Here is a 13,953-nt window from a genome sequence, read left to right as displayed (position 1 = left end):
GAGCTTCGTGTGTTTCACTATAGATAACGGGCTGCTCAAGCACACACTGGAGGGGGACCTGATGTTGAGTGGGGTGAGGTGGCAGGTGGGGCTTTGATCCCACTTTAACACACTCCACGCTGTCTTCGGAGGTCACTCCAAAATTTCTGCTGTGTTCTAAAGCCTGTACTGGGATTGATAAATCAATATTCAGGTGTTCTAGTATTGTAAGGAAGTGGAGCAATTCTGAATTCATCCATCCTCTCTTTGAAGCAGGTCTGGCTATGAGGTCCAGGCTGGCTCCCTATTCACTATCTTCTTGCCACGGCTTCTCGAGTGTGGGAATTACAGGGCTGTCCTCACCAGGCTTTTTCCTTCAGTTTTAATTTTTCCAACTACAAATTGAGATGTCCTAGGAAACAAGGTTTATTTCATTTTCATAAATAAACACCATAAAAGGCCTAACAGAAAACCCTTTGTACAATTTGATATATAAAGGTACTGTGTGTGTGTGTGTGTGTGTGTGTGTGTGTGTGTGTGTGTGTGTGTGTACACATGTGTGAAAGTGTATATTCAAGGGAGGCAGAGACAGAAAAGAGATAAATGACTCTCTACAAACTAGCAAGGTCATTTATTCTGGCCTGTTTATATTTCTCCTGTAAACTTAAATTAGTAAAATTCACTACCTTTGTAGATTCATTAGTGTGAGTCAGAAATAACTGGCCTGAATTTCAAGATGTCGGTATCTTGCAACAGGGACTTGGGCTCAGTTGTATTTACTGGCTTAATTGTTCCGTGGGGTCTTCTTGCATTAACTAACCAATTATTTTCCTTTGCAATCAAAGTGCAACTAAAACTCCATTTCATGAATTTTAAAGCGGTTTCCTTGGTGTGTTTAGTCTCTGAGGAGAGGCAGTACAGCAACATCCTGGCTCCCTTGCTTCCCAGCGGCGAGCTGACCTTCAGTGGGGCCTTTTCCTCTGGGGCCTCCATTCCTTTGTCTATAAAACATGGATGTTAATAATGTCTGCTTCCTAGACTGCTATGAAGAGTAGATGAGCTCAAACACATAATGTGCCCAGAACATGGAGTGACACATAGTAAGTGCTCTATAAATGTCAGACGTTTTCATATTTATAACTATAGTTATTAACGATAATCCTCACACATTGAGAACAAATGTCCCAGAAGCAGGCTGGATTTTAACACAAAAGGCGAGTTGTTTGAAACAGGGGTTTGATGTGAAAAATGTCCTTTTTTGTTGACTATTTATAGTTATTAAATTATCACTGATATGGAATTATAAAAATATTGGGTGTGGCACACACCTTAATCTCAGCACTCAGTAGGCTAAGGAAAGAGGGCTGCCATGACTTCAAGGCCTTACACACCAATCAGTGTCAATGTCAATGAAGAAGGTTTAGCCTGAAGGTGATCCATTGATAAATTCATGTAACTATTGCCATTTCTAGAGCTGACAGGGAAACAGTAAGATCCCATCCCTGAAACAAATCTAATTAAATGATCTTATTACATTGAAGATGCTCAAAAAAAATTATGGCCAGACAGAATAGTAGAGTGGTCTATTGGATGTAAAAAATCTTATTTGTAAAACGAGGCTGGGGAATGAGGTTGAGTGTTGGCCTCTTGTGCCTAAAGCCCTGGGTTCAAGACAAATAAGGAATAACCCAGATGTGTGCTGACAAACACTTAAAATCACAGCACTTTGAGGACGAAGGCAGGAGAACCAGAAGTTCAAAGTCAGGCTAAGTTACACAGACTGTTTAAGACCAGCCTGGGCTACAGGATACTGTCACACACATAAAATTCTGGGTTTAAAAATGCTTAAAAATTGTTTTAAATTAAAGTAAGACAAACATAAAGGTTCTTCTAAAAAGGAAAAGAACCTAAAAGTTCTCAAAGGATAAACATCATTAAAATGCAAATTTATTTACAGAACAAAGAAGAGACAATTAAAGAGCAGTCGAAGCGATTAATCTAACAAAATCAATTGCATAAAAATCATGGGACCATTTGTTTTGATAGGCAGTACTTAGAGAAGGTACAGGGCCTGGAACTGTGAGAAAATGTCAGTATTTAAAATACAGACTCATTCTTAGAGGAGGCAGAGGACGCTCTGGGAACTTTCTAGCATTAGCCAAAGGGCGATTGCAGAAGCGGACTCAGAAGCCGTTTGATGCGCTCTGGCTTGGAGAGAGCATGCTCTCCCTGCAATGTTCACATTTTCCAAGGAAACAGAGAAGGGAAAACGCAGCCAGAGGAACAGTGTCAAATGTTGGGGATGAATGAGAATTTCACGGCATCAAAGGAATGAGCTAGTGGTTTTATCAAAGCAGGAACAATTGACTTTGAAAATGCACGGGAACTTGACAAATGTCACATAAACGACATCGAGGACACCAACCCTTTCACCAGATAAGCAGGGTGGGAACAAAAAGCAAAGAATAATTATAGTTATTTCTTCCCAGGTATCATATTTCTTTAAAGGCTAGGAAGCTCACCTAATAATTTTTTTTTTGGTTTTTGTCTTTTTATAAATTTTTATTTACTCTTTGATAATTAAAAGTTATAGAAGGAGGACATGAAATTGGGAGGGAGAGGTGATGGGGAGTCCTGGGGAGAGCAATTGAGATACATGAAATTTTTGAAGAATAATATAACAAAATTTATGTATAAGTTTTTCAATATTTGAAGAAGAAAAGAAATCAGGACCAAAGTACCTACTAAAATAAGATATAACTAGATCTTATTCTTTTCAGAGTATCATAAGTTAAACATGTTCTAATTTCAAGATTATGTAAGAAAAAGATGGATACTGGAGAACAGAAGACATGTATTCATTGGTATGTAGCCTGTGACAGTCAGTGGACTGAGTTGGGAATTCCACTCAGAAAACAGGAAAGCTACTACACCCATCTAACCCTAAATGAAACAGGCTTGGATGTGGGTCAGCTGGTAGAACGCTTGCACAGTATGCACAAAGTCCTGGATTCCACCTCTAGCATCATATAAACCAGGCATGGGAATCCAAGAGCTGGCAAGGTGGAGGCAGGAGGATCAGAGGGTCCTAGGTCAATACCAAGATCAAGATTGAGACCAGAGCCTACTAAGACCCTATCTAAAAAACAAAACCAAATCAAACCGAACTATATAAATAACAAAGAAATAATCCACAGAGAATTAGGTCTGGCCTGGCCTGTAGAACAGGCATATTCATTTTTATTATTGTTCTATGCACTGAGCTCTGAAGAAATAAGACAGTTACATGAAGATGAGAAAATACCCGTGGGTTTAGAATGTGCAGGAAGCTTATGGCATTTCTACTGCACTGGTTTTTGCTTTTTTACATGCCAAAGAATTTCTGCATATCTGTTCATTAATGTCCCCCATTATCCTCTGTGACACCGGACAAAACACTTTAAGCAAACTTTCCAAGCACAGTTTACCATAAATTAACTTTAAAGCTACCACATTTGATAAATTTGACCACGAATCCACCTTCTGAATCACAGTTTTGTGACATTGGGCACGGGGTGGTGGGGAGCTGTTGAACATCCGAGTGAGTCACCATTTCTGAAATAATCTACCCTAGCACTTAGGGAAAAGTGGTTCATTGGTCAGGCTCAACCAGGCAGTGGCCAACATCCATTCTGACCCAGGGCAGGGACAAGTCTCTTCCAGGATACAGTTTATATATGAACTTTTATTATTCTTTTCTTTGCACTAAAACTGATCATCGCCACGGCTCCCAACTCAACCAGAGGGTGTCTAGATCAAAGTGTTCTCTACAGCTTCAGATGAGGAAGCTTAAGTAGCTAGAGATTTAACACCCCACAAAGTTCGAGTTTGCTTTAAAACATGTACACACCAGGATGACACGCTTTGGAAAAAAAAAAAAAAAGGTTCTCCTCTTACTTCCAATAGTAATCATTTTTCTCACAAAAGATTCAAACATCTCTACAATGTTTCTTTTTCAGCTTTGTGCATTTGGAGGCAAGGAGGAAAAGCAAGGTTACCAAGCCATGTTAGAATCCTTTTCAAAAGATGGTGTCTCCTGCCTTGAAGCTGCAACAGGAAGCACATCTCTGTGTGCCCAAAATAGAAATCAAAAAGCAAGCTTCTTTTCATTTTACTCTCATTATTATTTCTTATGAAAGAGAAATGCCAAAGGAATTATGCTGACAGTGTTGAAGTAGCTCAGACCAGAGGTGAGTGTATAGTTTTGAACACCAGCATTCATCATGTGATAGTGGGGATGACATGTCTTCATGGAGACCTCTAACACTCACAGTGGTTGTCATTCAAATGCACCCCTAGGAAGGACCCAGAGCTGTGCTTATAGGATTAAAAGCCTCTTTGAGGTCTGTGGTTGTTAACCCTTCTTTTTTAAAATGTGTATGGATTAGTTGCCTGCAACTATGTGCACCACATGAGTGCAGTGCCTCTGGAGGGCCAGAAGAGGGCATCAGATCAATTGGAACTGAGTTACAAACAGCCTCCATGTAGGTGCTGGGATTTGAACCTGTGTCTACTGGAAAAGCAGCCAGTGCTCCTAACCACAGAGCCATCTCTCCAGCCCTGTTAATGCTTCTTAAACTACAATTGCAGATTTGAATATTGATGGGCCTTTCATTAACTAATGTTCCCTTAATTTATAGTAGACTCAAATGAACGCAGATCATAATTCACTTTAATGTCTAATAAAAAATAATTTAAAAAAAAATCAAAGCAAAGACCTCATTGTATTAGGTGCATCTTTTCAAACTAGTTTTGGAGCTACATCAACCTGTTTGTAATGGTTTTATGGGCGATGGAACAGGGAAACTTGGATTGCCTAGCTCATTGTTGTTAACATTTATTATTATCTGTGGTACTCGGTATGGAACCTTGGGCCTCATCCATGCCAGTCAGTCACTCTACCACTAAGCCACACTGTCAGCCCTTTTCTTACTTTTATTTTGAGACAGGGTCTCACAAACTTGCACAGGCTGGCTTTGAACTCATTCTCTAAACCGGATTGGCTTTGAACTTGGTGATCCTCCTGCTTCAGCTTCCTGAGTGCTGAGATTTAAAGGGGTGTGGTGCCATGCCTGCATTAATTATATTAAACTCAAGAAACTTGGGTCTGCAGGGGTAGCTCAGCAGGGAAACCATTCCTTGTATAAGCCTTAGAACTGAATGAAAGTCCAGAACTCACAGAAAAAAGCCAGATGCAGTGGCCTGAAATCACCATCCTCCTGGTGAGATGGGAGGCAGAGAGAGGAGAATTCCTGGGAGGTCGCAGGAGTGTGCCAACGACAGAAAAGAAGGAGAGACCCTACCTCAACAAGGGAAAGGCAAGAACTGACTCTGAAAGTTGACCCCTGACCTTTACATGCTCATCCTGGCACAAATGTACCCCAGTAAAGAAAGTGAAATAAAATTTAAACAAGACTTCAATTTAAAAATGAAAATCAAGGAAGCAGAATATTTTTCCAAATTAGGTAGATCTTCTCTACCTCCCCTTTCTTACTAATTAAAGAAAAAAAAAAAAGTAAAAATAGGCAAAGCTTTGTAGTTTAGCCCCAGACAGTGCTGAGTTTTGCTTTTTTTGAGGAAAAACACAGAACTCACTATTGTGGTTTCCAAGAAGCATCTGTGATTTAATATAACAGGGACTTTTGAAGGAAATTTGTGAGATGGAGTCTCAAAGTTCATATTTAATTTATTCCAGTTGCTTCTAATTCACTTGTGGCTTTCAAAGTTTTCTGTGTAACATTTTCCAATTATTCTTAATTTATTTGTGAGTGAATTCAGCTGAAAGATTCATGGTAATTTTTCTTGTAGATGGTTTTTCTTATATATTTTCTCATCTTTTTTTAAAGATTAATTTATAAAAATAAATTGTATGTGTATTGGTGTTTTGCTGCATGCATGTCTGTGTACCGTGTGTGCTGTTACCAGCAGAGGCCACAGGAGGGGGATGAATCCCCTGGAACTGGAGTTGCGGGTGGTTGTGAGTGTCATGTGGTTGCTGGGAATCGAACCCCAGGCCTCTGGGAGAGCACCCAGTGCTCTTAGCCGCTGAGCCATCTCTAGGCACCATCTTGTATATTGTAAAAATTAATAAAGAAAAGTAGATATTGCATTTCCTCCCTTCCTTTCCTCCCTCTCCATCCCTCCCTTCCTTCTTCCTTTCTCCTTTCTCCACCCCTTCCTCCTTCTAGTCTTCCTTCCTGTCCTTCTTTTTATTTCCCCTTTCTGCTGTAGATGGAACTATAAGCTTGTGTGTGCCAGGCAAGTGCTTTTACATTAACCCACCTAGCTCCACGCAGGATTAAAATCCAGTATCACACAGGTTTGCACACATTAAGGAGCATACTGAGAAGGGATTAGGCAATTTTAAGCCTTGTGGGCTTCTGTATGAGACACAGAAAATACAAATATGAAGAAACAATACAGAAAGGTAAATAAAAAGTAAATCAGATAATATAAAAGCTGTTCTTTTCTTTATCTATCACACTATTGTACTATGGGGCCAATGGCTAATGTCAGGAATTGAAGGGAGTATGAAGTCATCTTGATTAATCTGGAAGATTCTTTTGAGCTTCCTCCAGGTTCAGGTTTGGATCCAATGGAATGCTTTGTGCCTCCCTGGCCTCAGCTTTCCTGTAGGGTACCTGTTCCTAACCTGCTGCCCCTCTGCACACTGATGTTTTCTTTTTATCCTGAGCTAAGAGGTGAGAGAACGTCAGAGCTGAGGCTAAACTTCATAATCCAAGCCCACAGCTCTTGTCCTTTTCACAGAAGCCCCCTTTCTTACTTACCATATTTTTACCCACCTAAACACTCATAAAAGTGTGTGTGTGCACACATGGGAGAGAGAGAGAGACAGAGACAGAGACAGAGACAGACAGAGACAGAGAGCAAGCGCAGGTGCGTGGCTGTGGAGGTCAGAGGTCAACCTTGGGTCTGGCTCCTCAGGAACACTGCCCTTCTTGTTCTTTTGAGACAGCTCTCACTGGTCTTTAACTTTATTTGGCAATGTTGGCTGGCCAGAACGCGCCGGGGACCTCCCTGTTTCCACCTCCCCACTGCTGAGATGATAAGCACACATTCTGCACCTGCCTTTTTACATGCTTGTGTGGCAAGCGTGTAATGCACTGAGCCATCTCCCTAGCCTGACATTAAAAATCTTTAATGATCTGATCCACATGTGCCTGATAAATAACAGCTGAACAACCTCAACACCTGTCAACGGCTCTGATGTTCAACAGGAGCCCTCTTTGGAAGTGGTGTGAGAGCCAAAGTCATATTTTAGGTTTTAATAACCATGTCTTAGAGATCCATGAAACAAAAATGCCTCTGATCTGCAAGCCTCTTGCCCAAGGACAGATAGTTCCTAAAATGCTGGAGGATACTGTTTATAGTTCCTGAAATGTTGGAGGATACTGTTTATGAGAAATAACAAGTTACATGTTTTCACTCCATTGAACAAGTTTGTTTGACCCATCTGCACTGATGTGCTTGATCTCATAAGGGTGGGAGGTATGTAGGCAGGAAAAACGCATGTCAGGATATATGCTTACCCATGATTGGACATGATGGGAAATGCAGTGGATTATGGGTTTTCTTTCCATACTTGATTCTGGGCTATTTCCCAGGATCCTGGCAACCTCTACCACCAAGCCACACTGTCAGGCGGCCCTCCTCTTACTTTTTATGCTGTGACAAGGTCTCACAAAGTTGCCCAGGCTGATCTTGAACTCATGCTATAACCCAGGTTGGCTTTAAACTTGGTAGTCCTCCTGCTTCAGCCTCCTGAATGCTGAAATTACAGGGGTGTACTACCGTGCCTGCATTAATATTATGTTAAACCCAAGGACCCTGGGCTGGGGAGATGGGTCAGAAGATGAGTCCTGCAGGTGTAAGGCTGATGCCTGGGTTGGAGGATAGGCCCTTCCTGCCATGCTCCCAAAGGGTGACACAGATCTATTGCTTCTCCTTCACATGGGCACTTAGTCAGTCCCTTTGACAGGGCAAGATGTGAATAATAAATCAGGACATCTCAAAGGCTCGGTTCTGGAACATCCAGTGTTAGGACAGCTTTTCTTCTTTCCTTTTATCTTTTTCTAAATGGACTCAAGTCTTTAACGTCCAAGTGAACCAGCCACATTTACATTTGATGTGCAAATTCTTGGCCACCTTTCCCTCCATCCTTTTTTGTTTTCCCTGTGGCAAGGGCAATGCTGGTGCCTTCGCTTTTCTCTGGTCTTGTTAAAGTATCAAAACTGCATGGAATCTGAAAAGTGTCTCATGGCTCTGACAGACAAAGTGAGATTCTGAGTGGTGTCCTCGTGAAACAGGCAAACAGTCACACATGGAAATATATATGCATCCCCATTGGGCACTTGATACATATGATATAGTGCAGTAAAAGGTGCTAAATTAATCTGGAAGGCTCAAGCATCCCTAGAAGGCTGTCTGGAGGGTACTTAGCAGTTTGCTACAGGTAAGTGTGTGGAGCAAATTACTCAAAGTTTATATACCGCCATCCTTTCAAAACGGGAGGCTTCAATTTTTATTTCATTCATTTCCTACAAATACATTCTTGCAGATAGAAATAAAACCAAGGGGCTGAGGAAACAGTTCAGTGGATAAGAAGGCTTGTTGCACATGCGTGAGGACCTGAGTTCAAATCCCCAGCACTTCTGTAAAAAGCCAGGCCAGTGCTAGAGGGGTGGTGGTGGGCAGAGACCGGAGGGTTCCTGGAGCTTGTTGGCTAACAGCCTAGCGCCAGGTTCAGTGAGAGACCCTGCTCTAAGGAAAGAGGGCAGAGAGCGAAAGAACAGAACACTATACAGCCTCCTCAGGCCTCCACATGTACATATGAGCATGTGCACCTGCATGCAATACACATATCTGTGCATAAGCCATACACATGTGCATATCACACACACACACACACACACACACACACACACACACACACACACACACACACCTTTTCAGGAAAAATACAAGGGGAAAAGTGCAAGGACAACACTCCCAGGGGAGACACAGTCTGGGGTTCACCCTGGCAGAGAGGGACAGAGTCTGTCGCTGTGATTTCAGGGACCATACCTACACCACCCCGACAAACAGGAAGACTCTAGTAGAAACTTTCTAACATTCATTATCAGGAATCTCACTCTCCTTTTTGCTGCATCAAACAAACTTACTTTCTCTTAGACCAGAAGTTCGTAACCGGTCCGGGGAGGGGGTGTGTCAAACGACCCTTTCACAGGGGTTGCATACTAGATATCCTGCATATCAGGATTACATTATGTTTCACAAAGGTAGCAAAATTACAGTTATGAAGTAGCAATGATTAATTTTATGATCAGGGGTCAGCACAACACGAGGAACTGTATTAAAAAGTCACAACATTAGCAAGGTTGGGAACCCCTGCATTAGAGCCTTGTTATTGTCCCCCAAACTTTCCACACCCCCGTACCTGCCAGGCCCAACTTCCTGTCTTTTCTGAGTTTCAGATTCTAATATCTAGTGTCTTCCTGATCTGTCACGTCAGAGCTGCATTCTGAATGGATTTACAAGCTTAGGGCTGTTGTCGGCTACCTAGGTTGGCTTTATCAGGCTGTGCGACACTGAGGCCAGACCCCCCTCATGACTGACTTAGGACCCCACCTCCTCTCTCCCTGGTAGTGCTAGCAAGTGAGTGGAGGCATGCAGGTTTTGTGAGGGTTTGCTAAGGGGAAGCTGTTTCTTCCTGATCAAAGGAATGGAATCTAGGCCCTGCCTCTGGCCCTGGGTGAAGATCTGACCTCCTGGATTACCCAAAAGATGACGTAATGTTGTTTTCTTTTTGAGAGCTAATCTGGCTGGGTCTGTTGTCAATCACCTGGCTAGTAGCCATAGCCCCACCCCCCACCCCAGAAGTGTGATTCATCCAGAAGACTAGGGAGTGGGGAGGGCTAATGATCTCCTTTTCCTCTTCCTAGGCAGCAGCCTGCAGGACTTCTGGCCTGGGTTCCTGCTCAGCCTGCTCCCTTTCCTTAGTCTTAATTCAGAAAAGCATTGTTTCCCTTCTCCTATTCTTACAGACTGGCCTAACGCTTTCCCTGGGCATTTCTCACTCAGGCCCTGAAGCCTGATCCCCTTCCTGCCATGCATCTGCTGCTGACCATCACAGATGAATGGCTAATAAACAAACAACAACAAAAACATCAGTGACTATGGAGAGTTTGGCATGCTGCTGAACTGATAGCCTAATTAAAATGTCTTTGGGGCTGCCTTTATCCCCTAAAACCATTGCTTACCCACCTCTGCATCAGACCTAACATCTGGACAGGCAGATAGAAGCCTTTGCAGATGTATTAACTTCACAAAACCGTGTTCTCCACCACCGGCAGGGCAGAGAATGCTGTCTGGTAGCTTGTGAGGCCTACAGGAGAGAGTTCACCCCCATTCTGCTGTAACCACCTCTCTGTGGTTTCCATCAATGTATTTAAAAATGTCTTGATTTATGACTTTCTTTGTCCTGCCGCTACAAGCTTCAAGAATTTGCTTTTTGTTGGGGACATCAACCTGGCTCTTTGTTTCCTGGGCCAGGGTCACTCAGATTTGGTTTTAGAATGAACTGTATCTTATTCCCACATGACTTCCTTGCTTCTTCTCCATCTCCTTCCTATAGGCAACTGCTAAAATTTACAGCTTGCCTGCCATGTTTTTCCCCCAAAGACTATTAAACTGGTCCTTGTACTGCTTTCTGAGGCCTTTTAAATTTCTTTTATTAATGACACTATGAATCCAAAAAGGAAGGCCCAATTTCCTGAGTAACAGTATCAGTATTGTCCTATAAAGTATGAAATGTTTTCTGGGTCAGGAAGTGTATTATATATCTATCAGTAGGCTCCACAGTGCTCTGGACAGAGGATATGCTCAGTAAATCTTTGATTTAATCTGGACATATGGAGGAATATTTACATATTTGAGGAAATGAATACAACAAAATGTTTAAAATGGATGTTATAAATTGGTAGGTAGTTACAATGAATTGTTACTTATTTGAAGGAACTCATGGGGGTGAGAGAAAATCTAGAAGGATAGACTTCACAGTATTAATGCTAACTTTATCCACGGTTAAGATTATAAATCTTTGAGAGTCTTCCATATTCTCTACAATGGTAGGAGTCAGAAAAAATAATTGAGTTTTTGTTCATAAGAGAAAAGGTGATGGGCAGAGTTCCTCCGGAATGGGGCAACTTCTGAGAAAATCAGCGTGAGGGAGGGGAGAGTGTTCAGTGTCCGTCCTGACATATGAGCATCTTATTTCACCTCTCTCACCCATGAACCTCATACTAACACCCACCTTCTCTGATGGTCTTTAAAGGGATGGTGATAGAGATCATACTTTTTTTTCTGTTTTCCCTTTTTTTCTGCCTCTACATGTACAGTAGACTAAAGAGTGGGCCACTATCTAGGAGCCTGGTTCTTATACCAAATTAAATCAAAAGAAATGATGTGCATACAAACAGACCCGGAAGCAAGTGTCTCTCCTAACACACAACATTTACAATTCTAACTCATGCTTCCACGGTGCTCAGAAGAGGTGAAACTTTTTGACATGGGCTTATGGAGGGCAGACTGAGAGGTAAGGAAACTGTGGAGACAAATATCCCACTTCTCCAAATGTGGACGCCACCAGAGGGGCAGCACTTGGGATAAGCCGAAGGGAGAGAGAGTGCGTCTGGGCAGAAAGTGAGGGACTGGGGGAGCCACACAGACTCCCTGGTAGGCAGGGAGAGGAGACATGGCTAGGTACTGAAGGTGGTGAACTTCCAAGATGGCTGGCCTCTTCCTCAACTTCTGGACCTGAGACAGAAGCCTGGAGGCTTAAAACAAAGGTCGTGTGGACTTTTTCTCCTGCCGGCAGGACTCCCTGCTGATGGACAGACTCAAGTTCAGGGGATCAGGACATGTTTACTCCACAGTTTTTACACACCAAACAGACTAACCCTAAATCAGGGGAGGAAAACCCTTCGGAAACTTAAAAAGCTCCGGGCCTTAAGAAGAGTCTGGATTTGTTGGCTCCCCAGTCCCCTCTCTGCTTTGCAGGGGGTCTTTCTCTGTGTGTCTGCTGCATGCCTGTGTTTTCCGGGCCCCAGCAAAAGCCTTCTGGCTGCTGATTCTGCCGGGTTTCTCCGCTGCTACCTGTTGAACTCCGGACTTTCCATGCCTTTTAATTCTTTAACTGCCAGAGAAAAGGAACCCAATTAGGATCCCTAGAGTGTAATGGAAGCATACCTTGGTCTGGAACGTGCAGAACATGTGTGTTAGAAACGGATGCTCCCAAGCCAAGGACAGAACCCTCTTCTCCACCATGGTACACTCAACATCATCATCCATCAATACCACATCCTTCTTTAAGGCTTTTATTGCGAAAAATTGATTGGTTCTCTTGAACTCTGCTAGAAACACCTAAAAGGAAGCAAGACAGCACTTTGTTTTAGAATATGGAGTTCTACACACTAAAGAAGAGGCAAAAGCAGGATTAGGAGAGGTCTATGCTGGGCGAGAGAGAAGAAAGGCCTTGGGCTTCTGTGTCCTGAATAGTGTCTCTAGATCGTCACTTCAGATTTTATGTATTTGGAAAATTGATCTTTTTTGCTTGTTTGTTTGTTTCAAGACAGGGTTTCTTTGTGTGGCTTTGACTGTCCTGGAACTAGCTCTGTAAACCAGCCTGGTCTTGAACTCAAACATCCACCTGCCTCTGCCTCCCAAGTGCTGGGATTAAAGGTGTGTGCCACCACCGCTCAGCTGGGAAGGTTATTCGTCATGCATGAAAATCTTGGGGCTGGGGTGTAGCTCAGGAGATAGAGGGCTTGCCTAGCATGCATGAAGCCCTGGGTTTGATCCTTAGCACTTCATAGACCCAATAGGGTGGGCTTGCCTTTAATCTTAGCACTTGGGAGGTGAAAGAAGGGAGGAGAAATCAGAAGTTAGAGGTCATCTTTGGCTACATGGTGAGTTTGAGACTCTCCTGGGCTATATGACTCAGAACAATTTGCAGTTCTGAACACTGCAGGAGAGGTATTAATGATAATGATAAAGATAAGAACAATATCCCTGAATTCCAAGTACAACTTGCTCAAATTCATGGAATTACTCAGGGGACGATCTAACCCCAAGTTTACTTTCCCATTTGACTTCCTGTCTCATACGTTGACACCAGATGGCGTAACGGAGAAGTGAAACCACTGTAGACTTGCGAAGGAGGCAGGAGAGGACTCTTGGCAGTGGGGAGGACTTGGCATTTACATAGCTATGGGTATGTGAGCAAAGCCTGGGCTTTGACCTCCCTGGGCTTCAGGTTCTGGAGCTTTAAAAGGTGTGTTTGTGGCAGGTGGGTTGGGTGGGGGCTTACTTATTCACTGATTTACAGGACTATGGTGACTACCAAGTGAGACATGACGAAGTAAGGTGCTTTCTAAATGAGAGTTATAAGAGCTGCTTTATTATTTTAAAATGTATATGTTACTTTGTATTTATGCTAATGTGTGGTGTCTGTGAGTATGGGCATGTGTTGCAAGTGCCCAAGGAGACCAGAAGAGGGTGTCAGATCCTCTAGGGCTGGAGTTACAGGTAGCAGTGAGCTGCCAGATGTAGGTGCTAAGAACTGAACTCCAGTCCTTTGTAAGAGCAACACGTATTCTTTTATTCTTTCCCTTTTTCTTTCTTTTTTTTTTTGTTGTTGTTTGTTTTTTGAGACAGGGTTTCTCTGTGTAGTTTTGGTGCCTGTCCTGGATCTTGCTGTGTAGACCAGGCTGGCCTCGAACTCACAGAGATCTGCCTGGCTCTGTCTCCCGAGTACTGGGATTAAAGTCGTGGACTACCTCTGCCACCCAGCCCAGAGCAACACGTAATCTTTTTTTTTTTTTTTTTTGGTTTTTCGAGACAGGGTTTCTCTGTGTA

At 42.8% G+C, this 13,953-nt stretch overlaps 1 protein-coding gene across 5 annotated transcripts in view; it reads right to left on the bottom strand.

The window, feature by feature from the left end:
* The window catches only part of Prkcq (protein kinase C theta), a 135,899-nt gene that overhangs the window by 39,191 nt on the left and 82,755 nt on the right, over positions 1 to 13,953 (bottom strand). For all 5 annotated transcript variants that reach the window (XM_016008506.3, XM_076572827.1, XM_076572826.1 and 2 more), the window contains one exon: positions 12,286 to 12,459. In XM_016008506.3, coding sequence (XP_015863992.3) covers positions 12,286 to 12,459 — 174 coding nt within the window. The remainder of the gene's footprint in view (positions 1 to 12,285; positions 12,460 to 13,953) is intronic.

Source organism: Peromyscus maniculatus, chromosome 5, assembly GCF_049852395.1.
Source record: "Peromyscus maniculatus bairdii isolate BWxNUB_F1_BW_parent chromosome 5, HU_Pman_BW_mat_3.1, whole genome shotgun sequence".
In the NCBI taxonomy this organism is placed as follows: Eukaryota; Metazoa; Chordata; class Mammalia; order Rodentia; family Cricetidae; genus Peromyscus; species Peromyscus maniculatus.
Note: the sequence above shows the minus strand (reverse complement) of the source record. Positions and strands in the feature narration are given on the sequence as shown.